The sequence below is a fragment of the Lepus europaeus genome, chromosome X (genome assembly GCF_033115175.1).
Source record: "Lepus europaeus isolate LE1 chromosome X, mLepTim1.pri, whole genome shotgun sequence".
Taxonomy (NCBI): domain Eukaryota; kingdom Metazoa; phylum Chordata; class Mammalia; order Lagomorpha; family Leporidae; genus Lepus; species Lepus europaeus.
Window position 1 is genome coordinate 3,681,550 of NC_084850.1, and position 23,372 is coordinate 3,704,921.

At 40.8% G+C, this 23,372-nt stretch overlaps 1 protein-coding gene across 3 annotated transcripts in view; it reads right to left on the reverse strand.

Moving 5' to 3' along the window:
- Positions 1 to 23,372, reverse strand: part of MTM1 (myotubularin 1) — a 139,373-nt gene that overhangs the window by 94,130 nt on the left and 21,871 nt on the right. For 2 of the 3 annotated variants that reach the window (XM_062183873.1, XM_062183871.1), the window contains exons 2-4: positions 17,853 to 17,925; positions 12,995 to 13,067; positions 11,196 to 11,290 (exon numbers count right to left, since the gene is read on the reverse strand). In XM_062183873.1, coding sequence (XP_062039857.1) covers positions 11,196 to 11,290; positions 12,995 to 13,067; positions 17,853 to 17,915 — 231 coding nt within the window. In that variant the 5' untranslated portion in view covers positions 17,916 to 17,925. Of the gene's footprint in view, positions 1 to 11,195; positions 11,291 to 12,994; positions 13,068 to 17,852; positions 17,926 to 23,372 lie in introns of those variants that run through there. The other variant, XM_062183874.1, reaches the window with a different exon arrangement.

Genomic DNA, 23,372 nt, shown 5'->3' on the forward strand with positions numbered 1-23,372 from the left:
GTGGTTAGCCACCAGGATGACTCAGACTTAGGTCCAGATATCTGGGATAGCAGATGGTGGTACCACCAAAAGACATGAAGAACATAGGAAGGGGGTTTTGAAGAAAAATCAATATGGTCCATTTTAGATATGTTGGCATTGATATTACGATAAATTAACTATGTATGGATGTCTGAGAGGCAGCTAGAAATATAGAACTGGAAGAAAGCCTAAGAGTACCTCCCACCGAATATGTCCAAACTACCTCCTGCTCGCTCTGAGGCTCCTTGTCTTGGTGGCTGGCGCTCCTCCCCGTTATGGAAGCTGGAAACCTGGGAGCCATCCTGATACTGCCTTCTCTGCCATCCACAATCCACAACTACATCTTAAATCAATCTCAAATCTGTCAGTCTCTCTTCACCTCTACCAGCATCTTCCCCGGGCCACTGCAATAGACTCAGTGATCTCTTTGCATTCTCTATTGCTCCCCTCACAATCTGCCCTCCACACAGTCAGGGCCATCTTTGAGAAAAGCACACCAAATGCTTTCATAGCTCTGCTTATACTACTTCAAAAGGTTTTTGGTGCTGAACTCTAAAAACCCAAATCTTGGGGGGAGTGGGAAGAAGTTGGTCAAAGGATAGAAAAATTTCAGTTACAAAGGAGGAGTAAGTTCAAGAGATCTATGGTACACCGTAATGACTATAGTTAATAACAATGTATTATATTCATAAAAATTGCTAAGAGTATATTTTAAGCATTCTCCCCACAAAAATGTGTGTGAGGTAATACATTCCACAATGGATACATATTTTAAAACATATTGTATGTGGTAAATACAATTTTTATCAATTTTAAAAATTAATCAAAACCAGAAACAAATAAAAACTCAAATCCTTAACAGAAAAGGTGAGGCCTATGTCATCTGGCTACCACCCACTTGTCCTGCCTCTCCCTTGCTATTGTTCCCCACCTCCCAAGCCACACTGTTATCTTTGCATGTTCCCTATGGTCTCATGTCCTCTCCCAGCTTCTTCTTACCTCCCTGGCCCTTGGTTTGCATTTCTGTAACTCAAATTCGGTCTTCAGACCAATGTCAAGGATCATTTTCTCACGACAGTTTCCCAGGCTCTTCAAGCTTCTGCACTCCTATACTACTCTTATATGTGATCATTTGATTAATGCCCATCAATCCCATTGGAATCATGAGCTTCACATGGGAGAAACTGTGTCTATTGTACTCATCACTAAATCCTAGCACCCAGCACAGTGCTTGATACACAGAAGGCTCCCAAATCTCTGATGAATAAACAATCAAAGATAAGGAGTACAGCTACACATTGGAAAGGAACTGACCAAAATGAAGAAAGTGAGGACAGAACTCTAGGGAAAATATATATTTGGGACATATGGATGTAAAAATGAGCTGTATAGAAGGCAAAGGGCAGAAGTAGAAAAAAGAGCCAAGGATGTATACAGAAGACAAAGAAGGAAAGAATAGTCAACAATATGGATCACTGTGGAGAAGTTAAAAAGTCAAGGACTCAACCAAAGCCACTGAAATTTAGTGAAAGAGTAGTTTTAATGGGGAACAGAAGTCAGACCACAAGAAGTTAAGGAGTCAACAGTTCAGAAGGGCAAGTGGCATGTGTGGACTAAGATATAAAGAAATCTGGCAAAGAGGAAGAAATAGGACAACAGCATGGGAAGCAGAGGGATGTGAGGAGGTGTATTAAAATAGACTTGAGCAGATCTGTAATGTGTGTGTGTGGTGTGTGTGTGGGATCAAAATGGACGAAACCAAAAGTAGAAGACACAGAACAACCTATGGGGCACTAATGCTTCAGAGGAGGTCAAAGTGGAAAGAAGGTTCAAGGAGAAGAAATCACTTTGGAAAAGACATGCAGTAGCTTCCTCTGAGATAGAAGATGCTGGGAAACAAGCAAGAAAAGAGGGGTGAAAATAGACATCATTAGGTAGCGAGAGGGGGATTTATGGGATCTCAGAAAGGAGGACGACTTTTAACTGCAACAGAACAAGGGACGAGGTCAGCTACAGAGCATGGAAAGTTTGTCATGGAAGCATTAAAGTCACTCTGAGATAAAAAGAATTGCCAAAGCAGTGATGAGACCCCTTTCTGAGGTCTGAAAGCCTCAACTTGTGGTGGAACTAATTAATTAAATCCATTATGTGACTTTAAACATCAGGGCTCAGTGGTCCACAGACCCTGAGGTTTGAGGATTAGCATGGGAACAAGGGGCAAACGAATCCAGGGTATTAACAGCAATTGTCTTTACTTGGAACCTGAAAACAGCATTCATTTACCAGCAGCAATACAGAGATGATTTGTGACTAGAAGTTTAAGACACTGCCTGTAGTATAGATCATACATTCCCACTGATGTTCCCATGTATGGACACTCTACAATGTTTCATTACTATAGTCTTTTTAGCATTATTTCACCCCCTTTAAAATAAACAGAAATGTCAACTCTACTAGAAAGAAGGACTGAACAGGGGAAAAGTCTTCAATACATTTAAAAAATACTACAGGAATCCTTTTTGCTTGTGCTTATAAAGAAGTGGGCTGTCCTTCTCTCTAGGAAAGGATATAAATCTGGCTTTGAAATGCACACAAAAGATACCCTTGCTTACTTTCCCGAGGTATTCAGTGCTCATTGCTCCAATGGCAGCCAACAATACAGACTAGGGAACTGAAATATAATGGCACTTGGAAGATGCCCAGTTCTTAGGTGGCATGGTACCCAACACCAGTATGAAGCTCATTTTAGAACCAGATATTTCACAGGTAGTGTCTAATGGACATGTGAACTCATCTCAGTTCTCCAATTCCTAACTTGGCACCAGTAACCCAGCTGCAAAGTGCACTAGACAGGCCACCTTATCCTAGTCCTTCACAGAAATACCTTTACCAGGTAAAAGTCAATGTTGTATGCTCTGTCTCTACAGGAGGTGAACAAAAGAACCATCAAATTGAATAGTATTCTAGAACTTTTGGGCAATATTCTGTCTGAAAGCTGAATCACTATGTTACTGTTTTAGAGAAAAGCCAAACAACAAATTTATCCTTGAATTTAACCCAGAAAGAATGTGCTGTTTCTGCCTTATCATCAGAAGGCAGAAACTATATATGCAACATGTTTCTCATCTAGTCAGGAGTCCTAACACTAGAGTGAAATTGTACTGTCCATGGGTTATGATCTACTCAGCTAGAAGACTTACAAGTACCATTTTTCTTAGAATCCCACACATCTCCTATATTCTATTTTAAAAAGGGAAGTATGAAATGACCCAGAGCAAGAAATAACAATGTTTGGATGGCAACTACTTCTGGCGTGAAAGGAGAGGAAGAAATGGGATTTCTTCAGCTATGTGTTGAATCCACAGATGTTTATGTGATTCTTCAATAAACTTAATACTTTAAATATTTCTAAATAATTTTTGAAGGGGGTTGAAATCAATGATCCAGATTCAGTACTTTTTGAAAGTACTTCAAAAAGTTTATGGAAAATGGAATTAAAAGTATTTTGGTACAAAAATGTGAAATACACACATACAAAGAGTCTTCAAGAAGTTCGTGGAAACAAATATGATAAAAGTATTATGTATGGGTTTCAAAACCTTTTCTGTACCAAAATAAGCTTATCTTTTAATTCCGTTTCCCATGAACTTTCAAAGGTCCCATTACACGTGGAGAAGAAACAAGCACAGGGCTTGTTTAGGAAACACTGTGTAGCTGGCCTGAGCCAGAGCATGAGGTGGGGTCATGGGAGAGAGGTGGGAAAGGATAGTGCTGGGAAGACAAGACAGAACTCCTGGCTAACAAAGCTGCAGTGACTCAGGAAAGGAATCACTGTGAGCTGCTAAGCAGAGGAAAGAGAAGCCTGCAAGTTATGTCTCAGGGAGCCAGGAAGAATGGAATGGGGAGAGGTTGACAGAGACTGCATATGCTGTCAATAAGGCCTGAGCCAAGGGTGGGATAAATGTGAAGTTGACTGCAAGAGAAGGGAGGATAGGGAGACAGGTGGGTTCAGGTGATGTGAAAGAAAGTAGCTCCATTAAGACAATCAAAAAAGGAACTGGGGCATGGAGACAGAGTTGAACGATTTCAGCTGGGCCATGAGTCTTGGATGCCAAGAGGGAAGTCGTGGGATCTCCAGCAGTCGCTAAGAAATAAGAAACTTGGACTCAAAATAAAGGCCAGCACAAGCAGAAAATAACAACAAAGACAGACCAGGAAATAAGCCTGGGTAGCATCTGCTTTACCTGCCTGCTGGTTGTTGACATGCTTGGATGAAACAGTGGATGGAAAAGGGCTAGTAAGGGGGCTGGTGTTGTGACACAGCAGGTTAAGACACTGTTTGTAATGCCAGCACCCCATTTTGGAATGCCAGTTTGGAGGCCTACTGCTCTGCTTCTGATCCAGTTCCCTACTATTTTTTTTCCCTACTACCTGGGAAAGTAGCAGAACCTTGGTCAAGTGTTCAGGTCCCTGCCACCCACGTGGGAGACCCAGATGGAGTTCTGGGCTCTAGGCTTTGCCCTGGCCCATTCCAGCTTTTGTAGCCACTTAGGCAGTGAACCAGCAGATGGAAGATGGATCTCTCCATGTATCTCTATCTATTTCTCTCTCTCTGCCTTTCACATAAATGCATAAATCCTGTTTTAAAAAGGGCTGGTCACTAGGGAAGACAGTATGGAGATACCTCAGAAATCTGAATATAGACCTATCATATGACCCAGCCATCCCACTCCTGGGAATTTACCCAAGGGAAATGAAATCAGCATATGAAAGAGTTATCTGTACCCCCATAATTATTGCACCTCAATTCACAATAGTTAAGATATGGAATCAACCCAAATGCCCATCAACTGAAGACTGGATAAAGAAATAATGGGATATGTACACCATGGAATACTACACAGTAGTAAAAAAAAATCTGGTCATCTGCAACAAAATGGATTGGAAAACATCATACTTAGTGAAATAAGCCAGTCCCAAAGGGACAAATACCATATGTTCTCCCTGACCTGTGAGAACTAATAGAGCATCCAAAAGGCCATCTGTAGAAGTGAAATTGACATTGTGAGAAGCAATGACTTAAACAGCCCTTGTCTTGACTGCTGAGGAACAGTTTTTTTTCTTTTCAGACTATTTGTTGAACTCTTTTTTTTCTCTCCAGGCAGAGTTAGACAGTGAGAGAGAGAGACAGAGAGAGAGAGTTACAGACAGTGAGAGAGAGACAGAGACAAAGGTCTTCCATCAGCCAGTTCACTCCCCTTAAGGCCGCTGTGGCCGGCACTGCCAATCTGATTCCAGGCGCTGGGTACTTCCTCCTGGTCTCCCATGCGGGTGCAGGGACCCAAGCACTTGGGCCATCCTCCTCTGCCTTCCGGGGCCACAGCAGAGAGCTGACTGGAAGAGGAGCAACTGGGACTAGTACCTGGTGCCTCAACTGGGCTAGAACCCAGGATACCGGCACCACAGGCGGAAGATTAGCCAAGTAAGCCACGGCGCCGGCCACGAACTCTTAACATAGCGTTAAACATATGTGTACAAAGTCAAATGAAAACAAATCTCAGTAAAAAATAAAAGTAGGAATAGGAGAGAGAGGAGGAAGAGGGATTGGAGTTTGGGTGGGAGGGTAGGCACAGTGTGAAGAATCACCTTGTTCCTAAAGTTGTAATTATGAAGTGTATGAAATTTGTAACTGTAAAGCTATATAGTTCAGCATAAAAAAGGGCTGGTAAACACTAAGGAGCATTGTTACCATACAATTTTATCTGCTGACAAGTGACTGAAGTAAAGTGGTAATGAAATTCTGGGGAGGAGAATAAATGGAGAGAAGCTGAAGCATGCTTACAAAGGCAGAGGAAGAGCAAGAGACAGAGCCATCAGTCACCTCTCTGCAGAATTTGCTCTCAGTAAGGCTCCTAGGGACTTTCTCATGGCTGGCCTCCACGGCCCCTTTCCATTCTTTCTTAGTGAGCCCTTCCCCGCTTCACATCGTGGGCCTCTCCCTTCCTTCATGTCTTCCCTCCTCCAGATCTGTACTACAACCTTGTCTCGGGAACTTTCCTACTACTCTGACTGCTGCCGCTTTGTTTGCACCACTGCCTCCTATTTCTCTCCGCACCATGGAAAATTTTCCTGCCCCCAGGGTTCCTAACTCAGTCGGGTCTCCTTCTATGTTGTATCCTCTGCCCAGGTAATACCACAGGCTTAGGTGGCTTTTACCATCACCGACACACTATTCACAACAAAGGCTTCAGTCACATTTCCAACTGCTTCTGAGACATCTCCACCGAGTAGTTGTACAGTTCTAAGTCCACACCTTCACACTTATTCTCCCACTGGGCTCATCCACACATCCTTTCTCCTGCAATGTCTATTTTGATGAATGGGAGCTAGCTTCAATCACTCAAGCGAAAAATCATGGGAGCAGTTTCTCTTTCCTTCAAACTCCTATGTCCGAATGGTCACCCCAATCCTTCCAAATCTCTCATGACTATCATCTTTTTTGTGTTGCTGCTACATCTGTATTAGCCCCTGGTTGCTCACCTGCAAAACTAAAGTTCCTAGTGGGTCCTCCTCCCTTTAATTTTGCCCTCCCTTAACCCATCACACACCATAACCAGAGTTCTCTCCTCGAAGTGGGTGGTTCTCCGTGTACCATGCACACTGATTAACTGAAACTTACAAGGCTCCTGAGGCCAGTCTGTTCTCAGCCTCCTCTCTTCCCTCTGCCCTCAATGTTCCAGCTCCACCAGAGCACTCAGTGATTCCCACAGCACACAATAATTTTCAGTATTGTCACACACACCATATGGCCAAAGCACCATGTGGATATGGACACGCTCTACCTCATATGCTCCTCCCCTTCCTGTTCAGGAAGTTTTTATTCTTCAAGACTCAGATCTATCATCACCTCCTCCATAAAGTCCTCTATGATGTGTCACACCATGGTAATTGTCCATGTACTACTGCAGGTTCTGTCACAGTACACCACCACAATGGCTCACTGCCATATCCCACAGGTGTGTGTAGGCCTCAATGTACAATATTATTCACTGAGCAGTGTGATAGATTCACCAGCATGCTCACTGACTGTTTCTGGAATGAAGACATGAAAGTGTGAATGAATAAAGGGTTGTCTTTCTCACCCATTATACTGCCTAAACCCAAGGTGCTCCTAGAAGGGAATCTGGAAGCAGTCTTCTTCATGGTAGTCTACCACACTGACTAGCCCTTTGCCTTCTGAGCAGCACTAGCAATGTAGAAGTCTACCCCTTCCTGACTCCACTTACTGCACAGTCTTTTGTTGAGCACCTACTGTTTACTGGACACTGTACTAACCAGGCAGGGAGAACCAAAAGGACTAAGGACTTGTTAAGGTCACAAACACAGCAAAAAAGAGAAGAGACAGAATTCATTCATTCAACATATACTGACTGAGCCCCTTCAGTGTATCAGGATCTATCCCAAAGGCTAAGAGAGCATCAGGAAACAAACAAGTATCCCTGTCCTCAGAAAGGAAACAAAGGAGATCAATCAGAGAAATACACAAAATAGGGGATGGTGATGAGGACTCAGGAGAGAACCGAAACACGAAAGGGGTACATAAACAGTGGAGCTAGAATGGCCAGGGAAGGTTTTAGGGCAGTAAGTGGTCACACAGGGGCACAGCAAAGGGCTGTGGTGGCCTTAAGAGGGAGGAATTCCTTCAGTATGAGCTGGAGAAGGTTCCAGAGAGGACATGGCTTTTGCAGTGGGTTCTGAAGGACAAAGAACCGCTTCTGAAAGGAGTCTGGAGAGGGCTTCCAGGTTTGGTAAGAACAGCACACACATGATGGGGAAAAGGAAGCGGCTTTGGGGAGAAGTGGTGAGAGTCAAGGCCAGAGGTCAGAATATGCCATACAGAGGTGAACGGACATGATTCTGTGGACAACACGGAGCCAACGAGTGTTTCAGAACTGAGGAACTAGCCGGTCAGTCTCACTTTAAAGAGAATCATTTTGGAGGCAGTGTGTAGGACACAGCATGGAGGCAGACCACACCAGGAGGATCAGGTAGAAGGCCACTGTGACAATCTCAGCATGTGATCGCAGTTCCTCTATTTCAATGCCCTTTACCTTGGAATCACACCTGGACTCATCACTGCCACTGCACTGTTTACATACCTGAAACAGCTGTCCACTTCAAAATGCCAGCGAAATGATAGTGTTTGTCACACACACACACACACACACATACACACATAACGTTTTCACCTTGTGCAGCAGAATCCACAGTTAATGCTCTTGTTCACAACTTTCAGCGAAGAAACACTATGATGATTACATTTTTAAGCTCCTGTATTGTCATTTAAATAGCATTTGTTATATAATGTGTTCTTCTATTAGATGTTTGCTTTTATGCTGGGACTATGTTGGCCAACTGTTTAAAAATGCTTATATAAAGCTTAGTGGAAGAAAATATAAGTTAGTAGTCAGTGTCAGATATGTATTTTCATTCAACTACTTGGCATAATCCCTACCGTTTAGGTTGCCATATGAAAACAAAATAAATGAAACTTGCTAAGCATTCTCCCAATTATAAAAGTAGAACTGCTCACTCGAGGTATTTTGAAAAAATACTGAGAAGTGAATAGAAGAAAAAGTATACATAATCCTATTCTCTGGATATCCCAAATATGGAAACTTTTAGCATATTTTCTACTGGTGTCTTTTCTCCATATCCTTTTTGTCTTATGTAGTTGATATCATGATGTGTACATGCTCTTGTCACATCGCCACAGCTTGAATATTTTCCCCAGTTCACCAACAGTGACAGCATGAAACAGAACTGGGCATGTGTGGATAGTCACCAAGTGAAGAGTCTCAGAGATAAAAAGGACTGTAATGCTTGTTTGAATTCCACCTTGTTTTTGACAAATTCTTCCATTTATTAGCACAAAATTTCTCAATCTATACCAATTTGGCCCTTGGGAGTTTAGGGAATAAGACTAATTCTTGCACTTCAAATAGTCAAAGATTCTTATCATGTCTCCCTTTAGTTTGCTTTTCTTCATACAGAAGAGTAGCACTTATTTTGTCATTAATTAGCCTTATTTTGTCATTTCATTAGCCTAGTTCTATGAACTATCTTTAGTTTGTCAACATCTTTCTTTAAACACAGCACGTAGATTTGAACATGCCACTTCAGGTGGGGCTACAGCCTCATTTGTTTGGCCACTGTATTATACTTCTGTGGATTCAGACCACAGGTATCTTAGCTTTTAAAGCTTGGATCTCTGTGAAGACAGACCCTTCTATTCTTTATTGGCACAAATGCTTTTTATTAAGTAAATGTTCTCTATACAGATTTTTATGTAATTAGTTTTGGTCCAATATCCTAGCCAATTATGATCAATCCAAACCCCAAGTCTGTCATCCAACACATTGGCTAGTTTGGTATTTGTTGCATATTGGACAGACATGATTTCTATGTGCTCATCTGCCCTGCATTAGAAACACTGGAGAGGAAGGCCCTGTGCAGTAAGATGTCACCAGCCATTTTGCTGGCTGGTGTTAAGCCCTTAATACATGGCCCCTAACTCCATCTAACTGTGCCACCACCAAAGAGCCCATGTGTCCTAAGCCTTGATTCCATCAAGGTAATGCATCAATAACACTCTCAATGGTTTCTTTCTTTTCCACTAAAAATCATCTATATAAAGTGATTGTATAATGGTTATCAATTGTTGCCAAAGGCTGTCATTCAGAATCTTCTTTCCCATTCTGGAACACTAGAACATTTCCTCACCTCCAGTCTTACTTCAAAGTCAACAGATTCACGTAAATAAAACGCTCAGTCTCAGGACCCTGTGCTCTGATCCAAAGAGCTGTCCTGCTGAGCACTGTGCTATCAGAGACTCTGTAAGCACAGACACTGTAAAGATAGTGCCCACAGAAGTGGGCAGGATGAGGCACAACACTTCTCAGAACTCAAACACAATAATGGAAATAAGAAAAGAAAAGATCAAAAGATACAATGAATCTAGATTAGAACTATCCAAAGGAAATGGCAGGATAAAAAGCAATAAAAAAAAATAGATCAGTCACAATGTCTCCTGTGTATAAGCTGCTGCTGCTGGGCTATTCTTCCATGTTCCTTGGACCTATTCACCCTTAATCCAATCTATCAAAATATACCTGTCTCTTCAGGCTGACCTGGGCAATAATAAGCTACCACATCTACCCTAAGTCCTTTTGTGACAATCACAGTGACTGTTCACTCTCTATTCCTCTTCTGGGGCATCTCTACATCATGTCATTATTCCATCACTGAAACATTCCTTTAAAAGCCAGGACAAACATTTCACAGCCATGGATTAAAGAGGCTGAGTGGCAATAAGCCATACTATAGTTATCCTAGTTCTACACTGCTACCTAGTGCTTTGTAATTGAATACTTGGAAAGTTCTAAGTCAGCGATGGGGAGTTCCAGCCCACAGGCCATATAAAGCCCACAAAATCATTTGGTCTGGCCCTGCTGCAGGTGGAACTCAAAATTCAATAACTCTACAGCAGGTTAATTTTTAAGCTGATAATTTTCTATGGCCCACGAATGATGCTATTAATATCCAAATGGCTCTGGGCAGAAAAAAGGTTCCCCACTCCTAGAGTGTTTGTTGGGCTTTAACCAAGGGTTCACATCAGCATGCTCCTCTGTAATGTTTTGGAAAATACAACTATTCCTGGACATCCTGATGAAGAGCATCTGTATTGCTGATTATTGCTCCACAACTGGGTCTCATCTGCGCTTCTAATAAATCAACGGCAAAAGGAAGACCTTTCTCTCTGTCTCTCTCTCACTGTCCACTCTGCCTGTCAAAAATAAAAAAAAAATAAAAATTAAAAAAAAAAAAATAACCATGATTTTATGCCTAACTTCTCCAAACTAGTAAATGGGTACAATTACCAATCCTTTCCCACTATTATGAAGGATAAAACTTAGTTTCATAATTTATTCTATTCCCTTATACACAGATGTTAGTGTTAAATGAGCTTTGCATAAGCAAAAATTAAGAATTGAGATGCAAATATATCCCCCATGTTAATCTAATTCACAGTCAATCTTGCAAGGTAGAAGAGAAACAGTTTAGCATTATTTTTAACAGTTAGGGTCATCTTTACGGTCTTACATTCTACTTACCGTTTCCAAACTTCTCAAATAAAGGCGATAATTTGTGATGTAAACTCTTCCCTTAATGGGGCCATTGAAAGGACATATGTAAATAACTTCTTTGTCTATTAAGATAAAAAAAGTACCCTAAAATAATGGAAATATATACCAAGATACACAATAAATGGTACTACTTTCATATAAACTACTTGGCTAAGAATAGCTACAACTTAAAAATACGGAGGTTGAAAGCAAGCACTGGCAATGTTTCTACATTATCACCGTGCTAGGCTGAGTCAGGGCAGCAGGGGAACTAGCAGTGCTTTCCTGAGTTTGCCAGCAGTGCTGTCATTACCTGGGGCAAGGTGACAAGAGTCGGACAGCAGAAGTGAATGAAGGCACTGCAGCTGCTATCCTCAGGTGGTTCTAAAAGTAACTGCTTGAGGTCTTTCAACCAGACAACAGCAGTTCACAAAGGGCAGTCTCATGGTCTCCTGGACTAACCACTAGATTGAATCTTGAGGTTTGTCAACCTATAGCCACACAAACATCAGGGGAGTTTTAGTAAATGAACACTAGCTGTAGAAATCAATCTATAATCTTATTCTTTCTCTTTTAATAGTACAGAAGAGAGTTTACCTAGACTCTTCTCAAACACTGAAGGTTTTAAGATGGCCAAGAGAATACAGTACATCTTTGGTAAAAGCAAACATAAGGACAAACTAAATCCAAAGGTTCACTCAGTATAATAGAAATATATATTTCTCTTATCTTTAAAGGATGTTCTCGAATATGTTAACAGGTTTAAAATTTTTAATGCTTTCAAAATTCCTTTCTCCTCAGGTGCTAAATAAAATTATCCACTAAGTTTACTCTCTGGAATTCAACTAGTGAGTTCCTCAGTTAAAACTGGGCATCAAAATTTCATATGTGAATGCCATCAAAAATAAAATTCTTTGCTCTAATCTAGAAATTGAAGTAAACATATCCCACTGGGTTTCCATTTCAAGGCTAGAAATATGTGTGCAAGCATGTGGACATGGAAAAAGCTTCTTGTGGTGTGTGGCTACACAATTCACAAAGGTACTTTATCTAAGATCTCCAACTGATTTCAGCACCAGGTTTTAACCATTTAAGCTAAACTGAGATCTTAGTGGATAAACTGGAAGATTCACTGACACAATGATAACTGGCACATGATTGGAGAGCGCTGACCCTAACATCGAGTTTGAATGCCCACAGCGTTAATGTTCTGCTCAGAAGCTGTCAGATGCTCCTGTATCCCTTAAGCCACAATGATGTGGCCCTTCCAAAGCTGATAGCTTTCCCTTAATACAAATTTATCATAAACAAACAAGTCAATACATCAAAATGCTATAACTTTACTAAGTTCTGTTTTCTGGTAAAGGGAAGATTTTTTAAACCAATACAATCTCCTATATTTCAAAGAGGTGAATACTCAAGCCTCTAAGTTTATCATTTTAAATCATAGATCATAGACTGGAAATGTTAGTATCATTTTGTTTTTATAACCTTAAACCCTGCGAATTTATAGCTCCAATGAGAGACTATCAGAAACATTTCCCTCATAAATCTTTCTCAGTCTTTGAGACAGAGACAAGAATACCACTGTCCCTGTGAACACAAAGCTCTTGAAAGGAGTTGCTGATCAAGAAATGAATGCAGAGAGATCTCTGTGTTAACGCCTCTAAAAGAAGCTAGCTTGTTTGTCTAACTCTGAACTCTAAAGAGCAAGGGGGATCAAAGCCACCCAACCCGACTAGTCTTCTCATCTAGTTAGGCAAATCCTGAAGTCAGAGGGTTCTCACCAGTAATCAGTGTTTCTCCTGGAAGTCGAGGAACAGTCTCATTGAGATCACAATTGACTCCATCTTGAGATGTCTAGAAATGACACAGAGGCATCAGAAGCTATGGCAGTCCATTTATAGAGAGCTTTTAAGCAACTAGGAATACAAGCAACTAGTAATAGGAAAAATATTAGAAATTCAGCATTTGAGAAAACGGGCACAGAAAATTCAAACTAAAAATATAACCTAGGGTCAGCATTGATGAAATATGTTAACTTGCAATCTGTATTTTAATAATATTAGCAGGCTTTTCAATGGAAATTTTTAAACAACATTTCAAAGCACTTTAAGGGTAATCATTTTCAGCAAAGTGATAAAAATAAATATTAACTGTATTGTATAGATAGAGGTACAATGTAGCAGCTTTTATTTTTCAATATTAAATATTCAGTCATCTTTTGGGAAGAAAAAGAATGAAAACTTCCATTTTAAGGGGCCTTAGCTGAGTAACAACACAGTAATTAGCCAGGACCCTATTACAATGCCAGAAAATAACTGCTAGTACTTGTGGGGTTTCTTATGTCCCTGAGAGCTTTCCTCACTTCCCCTTCCTCACCTTTCCCAATAAAGACAACAGCAAAGAGTGGTCTGGCCAGGGAACTGCTGAGCTGCCCAGGAGCCTCGGGAACCATTTCTTCTAATTCTTCCCATTACTGCTTCTCTGGGCCTCCTGGTTTTAGAGGTATTCCCAGGCATACGTCTCATTTAGTCACTGCAGCAGCTCTGCCAGGCAAGGGATTAACCATAAAGCTTCTAGGTGGATTCTAAGAACCTGCTTTGCCACAGAGGCCGCTGTGACCTGGTGGCCCAGTGAAGGTATCTTTCATGTTACTCAGCCACCCAGGTGGATGAGGATCAACGATGTGCTCCATGTGTTAGTTGTATGACTCATGAGGCACCCTGCTAACACCTGTTTGGGTAAAAGGGTTTTTCCAGCAATACTCTGCATCCAATTTTCTGTAGTTGTTTTCCAAAATCTCACAGCATTCATTTCATGTGTGAAGTTAGTAAGGCTTCCCTCAGAGGGGTTTTGTGAGTATTAAGTGAAACAAAGTAAGTGACATACTTTTGTGAATTGTCGGGCTATATAAAACAAAGAATTATTATGAAATAACAGAAATGCAAATTGTATATTTATGGGAGACAGAAAAGAAGGATATTTTGCTGGGTTTCTAATTTTTTAAAAAGATTTTATTTATTTATCTGAAAGGCAGAGTTACAGAATGAGAGGGAGAGACAGAGAGATCTTCCATTTGCTGGTTCACACTCCAAATAGCTACAACAGCTGGGGCTGGGCCAGACAGAAGCAAAGATCCAGGAGCTTCATCCAATTCTCCCATATGGGTATCAGGGACCCAAGGACTTGGGCCATCTTCTGTTGCATTCCCAGGCACATTAGCAGGAAGCTGGATAAGAAGTGGAGCAGCCGGGACTCAAACTGGCACCCATATGGGATTCCAGCACTTCAGGCAGTGGTTTTACCCACTATATCACAGCATTAGCCCCCTCTAATTTTGTTTTTTAAATTCAAACACAAAATTTAAATTCCTAGGCAATTTTAAACATATTTTAGTGCTTTCAAGCTAAGCATTTCATCTAGGAAGGCAAGACAAATTGTTCCCAGCCAGGAATGCCTTCCTCAATCACAAGCAAAACCATATACCTTACACTAAGATTGGAAAGAAATCATTGCCTTCTCTTAACATTGCTTCTCAAGTATAAGGAGCAAATGTAATATATAATATACCCTTTAAATATCACAGTTCTGGTTCAGGAGAAGAAAGCAAACTCAAGAACAAAATAAGGAAACTCAATGTTTGGTTACCACAGGATAACAAGTGATTAATATAGGACATATTTTATATCAGAACAGCTCTACATAAGGACCTTTTATTACAATCTTGATGTTACTCTTCTATTTAGAATGGATTATTGGGGCCAGCACTGTAGCTCAGCAGGTTAAAGCCGTAGCATACAGCTCCAGCATCCCTTATGCATGCCAGTTTGAGTCCCAGCTGTTCCATTTCTGATCCAGCTCCCTGCTAATGCAACTGGGAAAGCAGCAGAGGATAGCCCAAGTGCTTGGGGCCCTGCACCAACATGGGAGACTAGGAAGAAGCTCCTAGCTCCTAACTTCAGCCTGGCCCAGTCTTGGCCATTGTGGCCATTTGGGGAGTGAGCCAGTGGATAGAAGATCTCTGTCTCTCTTTCTCTCTCTCTGTAACCCTGCCTTTCAAATAAATAAATCAATAAATCTTACAAAAAGGACCAGATTCTTGTACCACAGGGAAGACACCCAAAGCAGAAAATATAAAAGAAAAGAATGAAAGGAGTGATTACATAAAATCTTTGTATCTCTGTATTTCAAAACTAAAAACAAAATAGCATTAACAGAGTTAAAAGGCCAACAATAAACTAGGAAAAAAACTTTTAACATGTCTTATAGAGATAAGGAATACTTATAGGTCAATAAGAAAAGGCTCTTATGCTGAGTGAATTAAGCCAGTCCCAAAGAGACAAACATCATTTGTTTTCCCTGATTGGCGACAACTAACTGAGCACCAAAGGGGAAACCTGCTGAAATGAAATGGACACTATAAGAAACAATGACCTGATCAGCTTAGGTCCTGACTCTAGATATACAATGTAATACTTTATCCTTATACTTTGCGTTTCTGTGTGGGCACAAACTGACGAGCTCTTTACTAATGATATACTGAAGTGATCTTCTGTATATAAAGAGAATTGGAAATGAAAAAAAAAATAGCAACCTGGTGTTGAAGGGGAAATGGCATAGAAAGTTAATTAATTCAAAAAAAATCATGTGGGTTCTCTGTCTTTAATGTGCTGTACATTGCTATTTGATGCTATAATTAGTAATCCAATGGTAGTTTTTTCACTTTGTATTGCTATATGGGCAAAATGTTGAAAACCTTACCTAATATATGCTAAGCTGATCTTCTGTATACAAAGAGAATTGAAAATGAATCCTTACATGAATGGAAGGGGAGAGGGAGCGGGAGAGGGGAGGGTTGAAGGCGGGAGGGTAGTTACGGGAGGGGGGAAGCCATTGTGACCCATAAGCTGTACTTTGGAAATTTATATTCATTAAATAAAAGTTTAATAAAAAAGAAAAAAAAAAGAAAAGAAAAGGCTCTCCGCCAAACAACCTCAAAGGCAAATAGGCAACGGGGCAGTCATTTCACAAAAGAAATGCAAATGGGCCATAAACACTTTTTAAAAAGTCAACCTTGTGAACAGGCCATCAAGGAGAGGGGCGCCTTTCTCTGAAGGGAGGAAGGAACCTCCACTGTGACAGGGCCTTGACTAAACAAGTTCAGAGTCGGTGAACTCAAGGGACTCCATAGCCTAGACAGCTCATAGCAAGAGTCTCGGATGACTGCTGACGTCATAAATAAGAGTGCCAATTGTTAAATCAACAACGGGAGTCACTGGGTACATGCTCCCCACGTAGGATCTCTGTCCTTAATGTGTTTTACTATGAAACTTAAAAACACTACTAGTCGAACAATACCCTATACCTTGTGTGGTTGTGTGAGTGCAGCCTGTTGAAATCCTTGCTTAGTATATACTAAGTTGATCTTCAGTATATGAAGGTAATTGAAAATGAAACTCGATAAAGGGCGGGATGGGAGAGGGAGAGGGGAGGGCCACGGGAGGGAGGGAGGGAGGTTGGGGGGGAAGACACAACAATACAAAAGTTGCACTTTGTAAATTCACATTTATGAAATTAAAAAAAGTCAACCTTGTTTGTAATCAAGGAATACAAATGAAAAGATAGCCTTTTGCTCCCTTTTGATTGTTAGTCATCCCTATCCACTACTGCTGGGAGTATAAATTAACCTTTCTAGTAGATAATTTTTTTTTTTTGACAGGCAGAGTGGACAGTGAGAGAGAGACAGAGAGAAAGGTCTTCCGTTGCCGTTGGTTCACCCTCCAATGGCCGCCGCGGTAGGCGTGCTGCGACCGGCGCACCGCGCTGATCCGATGGCAGGAGCCAGGTGCTTATCCTGGTCTCCCATGGGGTGCAGAGCCCAAGCACTTGGGCCATCCTCCACTGCACTCCCTGGCCACAGCAGAGAGCTGGCCTGGAAGAGGGGCAACCGGGACAGAATCGGTGCCCCGACCGGGACTAGAACCCAGTGTGCTGGCGCCGCAAGGCGGAGGATTACCTATTGAGCCGCGGCGCTGGCCTCTAGTAGATAATTTTGAAAGCCTTAAAGGGCCATGAATAAAGTTTATTTTAAATCCATAATTTCATATATATGTATATTATATATATATATACACATGTGTATATATATATATATAATAAAATCTAATTACACATTTTCTTCTGAGTATTTTTAATTACTTTTCTGTTAAGGTTGTATTTGTTTTGGTTATGCAATTATTTTATCATCACAATTGGAAAACTGCAATTGACAATATTTAGGAAGGTATAGCAGCCTATTTAGTAGACCTTGGCCTTCCAACATTTACTTAAGAAAGCTTTTGGGGACACAGGATTGCCTGGTACCTGAAACAACATCTAGCAGTAATTCATGAGACAAACATTCTCAAAAATAAAGTAACCTGAATGGATTTACAAATGCTAAACTTAACACACACAATGCATTTATTTAAAATCTTTCATGGAACAGGTGGGGCCATAAATAAAACCATACACACACACACACACAGTAAATGATAAAGAAATTCATAATTTAATAAACCTCAAATTAGCACCTACTATTCACATATGAAAATAGAAATTCAGAGAGAGACACAGAGAGAGAAATCTGAAAACTCAACTTACACTCTTAACAGGCTCATTCTCCGAGGTGTGTGAATTACATTTAGGAGCTGATGCAGATGCCATGCTGGAAACTCTACAAAGACAGACAACATTTGATATCAACTGAATTCACATGCAGTTCGAAACATGTTTGACATCTGAGATTTCAACATTTCTACTGAGAGCAAGCAGTCCCCTGCCACAGGCCTATCTGCATACAAGCTGAGTGTTCTCCATCTGAAATGCTTGGGACTAGAAGTGTTTCAGATTTTGGAGTTTTTTGGATTTTGGAAGAGTTGCATAGTCTTTCCCCATGGAGCATCCCTAATCTGAAAACCCCAAATCTGAAGCTGAGTGTCCTGCATGCTTTTTGATTTAGGGTTGCTCAACCTGTACTAGGCTCAGTGGGAAACAACTGAGCTGAGCACAGGCAGTATGGGAAAGAGCTCCAATAAAGGTGCAGGGAACTATGGAAGAACAGAACAGAAGAGCTAAACACAAATGGAAACTCAGAGAAGGATGTGACATATGTTCCAGGAATTGGTAGTCACAGAACCAAAACCGTCATCTAAAAAATGTTTAATGTTTAGTAAATTATGTAGCACGCCTCAAATTTTCACAGGTCTCATTCTTTAAAGATAACTTAGCGGCAGTGAAGCAGAATGATAAAAGGGTAGACAATTTAATTCACTGTATTTTCTCCTTTAAGAATTCTGTTTTTCTTTCCAAATTAAGACAATTTAAAGTGGCATAGATTTGACTAAAATCAAATTACTAAAGTTGGATTGAATCGCTATTTTCTAAGGAAAGTACAGACCTCATTGAAATAATGCATATTCATCACAATTCAGACATAAATTAAAGTATCACATTCAGAATATACACAAGACCACTTTAATACAATGATTTATTTAGACTTGTGAAGATTAAGTAATGCTTTGGTTATCTTATTTATCAGTTAATGACACAGATACATACATATGAAGTCACTAGGAGGTAAAATCACATTCAGTTCAGTAAGGTGATCATGGATATTTGTAGATTCTTTTTGCCAGGCTGCATTTTAAAAGTAGCCACACACTAACAAAATCCAACATGGACAATATTAACACATCTTGGCACAGAACCTAGTGCTTTTAACAGCTTTGCAATGCTGCTCACTGGTTTTTTTTTAAACTTTCATTTAATGAATATAAATTTCCAAAGTACAGCTTATGGATTACAATGGCCTTTCCCCCCCATAACTTCCCTCCCACCCGCAACCCTCCCATCTACCACTCCCTCTCCCATTACATTCACATCAAGATTCATTTTCAATTCTCTTTATATACAGAAGATCAATTTAGTATATATTAAATAAAGATTTCAACAGTTTGCACCCACACAGAAACACAAAGTGAAAAATACTGTTTGAGTACTAGTTATAGCATTAAATCACATTGAACAACACATTAAGGACAGAGATCCTACATGAGGAGTAAGTACACAGTGAGTCCTGTTGTTGACTTAACAAATTGACACTTTTGTTTATGGCATCAGTAATCTCCTTGGCTCTTGTCATGAGTTGCCAAGGCTATGGAAACCTCTTGAGTTCGCCAACTCCGACCTTATTTAGACAAGGCCATAGTCAAAGTGGAAGTTCTCTCCTCCCTTCAGAGAAAGGTACCTCCTTCTTTGATGGCAGAGTTACAATAACTACCACCACAGTCAATTTTAGAAAATTTTAATCACCCCAAAGAGAAAACTGTATACCCATTAGTAGCACTCACCAGTCCTCATTCCCCCAGCCCCTCAGAAATTATGAAATTGCTCTCTATGTTTACAGATTCGCCCATTCTAGGCATTTAATAAAAATAGAAGTATATAATATGTGGTCTATATATCTAAAGCCCTGGTTTTTGGAGTTATACCACACACTACTACTGTTAAAAGTTGGGTCAAGTACAAATTTGAGAAATTCAAGGGTCCAAGTAATGTGTGTCTGTTCCATTATGTGCCTCCATTGAAGAGCACAGATGCTGGAGCTGGCTCCATTCAAATCCTAACTCTGGGATTCATTATTTGATGTTGGGCAGGTTATTTCACTTGAACTTCTCTGGGCTTCTGTTGCTATTACCTCTATTATTTCACCATTGTTGGGCAAAATGGATGAAGGGCTTACAACCACGTGGAATAGCTGTTACATTATTAGCATTTTTTTTAAATTATGAAAGGATAAACGCTGAGTTGCTGACACTCTAAGTATTCTACAAATTAGCCATGGCCCTAGAAATACTAGAAAAAAGGTGGACTACTGTAGGCACAGTGCACAGCTGCTGGTGACTGAGTTATAAAGCATTTTAAAAGTATATGACAATAATGGCTCAAGTAAAACAATAGGAAGCAGTGTGGCACTATGAATAATGTACTGGACAGGTGAGCGCAGGCCGTGGTGGGTGTCTAATTATCAGGCAAAGAAGTCCATCCCTATGTTCATCTGTAAAACTATGTTGGAATGACTGCAGTTCGATAATAATTAGAAGCTAAAGGCTGGCGCTGTGGCTTAACAGGCTAATCCTCCACCTTGAGGCGCCGGCACACCGGGTTCTAGTCCCGGTCAGGGCGCCGGATTCTGTCCCGGTTGCTCCTCTTCCAGGCCAGCTCTCTGCTGTGGCCCGGGAGTGCAGTGGAGGATGGCCCAAGTTCTTGGGCCCTGCACCCCATGGGAGACCAGGAGAAGCACCTGGCTCCTGCCTTCGGATCAGCGCTGTGCGCGCGCCGGCCGCAGCGGCCATTGAAGGGTGAACCTACGGCAAAGGAAGACCTTTCTCTCTGTCCTCTCTCACTCACTATCCACTCTGCCTGTGGAAAAAAAAAAAGAAGAAGCAGCTAAAATGAAGTTGGCAAAAACCAGCTACCCTTTTATTTACAGAGTATTTTGTCCTAAACCCCTAATACAAACACTGGGGCTGGTGCTGTGCAGCAGGTTAAGCAACAGCTTGCTACATCAGTATCTGATCCAGCTTCCTGTTAATGTACCTGAGGAGGCAGAAGTTGGCACAATTATTTGCGCCCCCTACCACCACCTGGAAGACCTGGATGGAGTTCCTGGTTCCTGGAATCGCTCTAACTGTTGCACACATTTGGGAAGTGAACCAGCAGATGGAAGATCTCCATGGCGCTTGTGCTCGTTCTTTCTTTCTCTCTCTTTCTCTCTCTCTGCTTTTCAAATAAATCTTTTAAAAAAATAAAAAGTTTTTTGCTACATTGGCTTTAAAAGCAAAACATGTAACTTAATTGTGTGTGTGTGTGTGTGTATACCAATTACAAGGCTCTAACCAAGAGGAGACTTGTATTATTTTGATTCAGAAAAAAACTATTGTGTTTTAGGAGCCCAATCCTCTCCTGTTACAGTGGGGGCCTGCATTATCATCGGTGTCCTAACATTGCAGTGTCCTTTCTACTTAGGGAACAAGCATTTCCAAGGGTTCTCTTAAAAAAAACCAGGTTGATCCTCCGCCTTGCGGCGCCGGCACACCGGGTTCTAGTCCCGGTCGGGGCACCGATTCTGTCCCGGTTGCCCCTCTTCCAGGCCAGCTCTCTTCTGTGGCCAGGGAGTGCAGTGGAGGATGGCCCAAGTGTTTGGGCTCTGCACCCCATGGGAGACCAGGATAAGCACCTGGCTCCTGCCATCGGAACAGCGCGGTGCGCCGGCCGCAGCGCGCTACCGCGGCGGCCATTGGAGGGTGAACCAACGGCAAAAGGAAGACCTTTCTCTCTGTCTCTCTCTCACTATCCACTCTGCCTGTCAAAAAAAATAAAAAAATAAAATAAAAAATAAATAAATAAATAAAAAACCAGGTTGATCACATAAACAAGACTAGTGTCTGCTAATACTAACTGATAGAATAAAAAAGGGACAGAACGATCCAACATGGGAAGCAGGATACACAGCAGACTCATAGAATGGCAGATGTCCTAAACAGCACTCTGGCCTCAGAATCAGCCCTTAAGGCATGCAGATCTGGCTGAAAAGCCCATGAGAGTTTCTCAGGCATGGAAAGCCAGGACATTCTAGCAAAAAAACAAAACAAAAAAAAAACAAAACAAAACAAACAAAAAAAACAAACCTAAATGAAAGATCTCCGCGAGTGAGATCCCAGTGGAATAAACAGGTCATCAAAGAAGGAGGTACCTTTCTCTGAAGGGAGGAGAGAACTTCCACTTTGACTATGACCTTGTCTAAATATGATCAGAGTCGGTGAACTCAAAAGGCTTCCATAGCCTTGGCAACTCATGATAAGAGCCTAGGGTGATTACTGACTCCATAAACTAAAGTGTCAATTTGTTAAGTCAACAACAGGAGTCACTGTGCACTTACTCCTCATGTAGGATCTCTGTCCTTAATGTGCTGCACATTGTGATTTAATGCTATAACTAGTACTCAAACAGTATTTTTCACTTTGTGTTTCTATGTGGGTGCAAACTGTTGAAATCTTTACTTAATATATGCTAAATTGATCTTCTGTATATAAAGAGAATTGAAAATGAATCTTGATGTGAATGGAAGGGGAGAGGGAGCAGGAAAGGGGAGGGTTGCGGGTGGGAGGGAAGTTATGGGGGGGAAGCCATTGTAATCCTTAAGCTGTACTTTGGAAATGTATATTGATTAAATAAAAGTTTAAAAAAAAATACAGGTTGAATGTGACTGGTCCCAATCTCAGTAGAGGAATTTTAGACTAAGAAAGATGGTTAAAAGAACTTAACTCACCTTGTCAACCAAAATTTGGGGCCTCTAAATGCCTTGAAAGAAATCTACATAAGGGTAATATTGAATAAAGCAGAGTTTTAAGTAACAATTCAAGACAACCTTAATGAGCCTTCCTTTCCTCTCTGTCCATTTGTTCCTCCCCTTTCTCTCTAAAACTACCTTTCAGAAAATAATCGTGGTTATTCTCTACCAATCCCTACTGGAAAACATGCCATACAGACAAAAATTCTTTCCTGTTTTGTTTACTATTGTATTTACAACACTTGTAGCAGCATCTGGCACCTAATAGGTATTTGTTAAAAGAATGAATGAGAAATAGGGAATAAAGACTTGGCCAAGGAACTTAAATTTTCTTTGGTCAATATTTCACTGAAGTCAAAAATTCACACAAGCTTAAAAAAAATAAAAAGGTACAAATCTTTGGTGATGGCCCTGGACAGCAGAATTACAGCATTAACTTACACCACTTTGAAATAATTTGCACCACAAAGAACGAGCAATACTCTCACTATAAACTTTTCCACTGAAGCAGACATTTCAAATTAAGCTACAAAAACCCCTTCTACTATTCCCTTTGGCAGACTTAGAACCTGTTTTCCCCTTTCTGCTGAATATGAAAAGTGCAATTACACAAAATACCTAGAGCAGACATAACTAGAAATACTTTAAAATAAATGCAGGCCATATTTATATTTATTTAAAACATGTAAAAGCAACAGAAATAGAAAATAATTTTTACCTCACAGGCCTTTGCAAACAAAATCTAAACACAGAGGGGAGCTCTGTTTCCC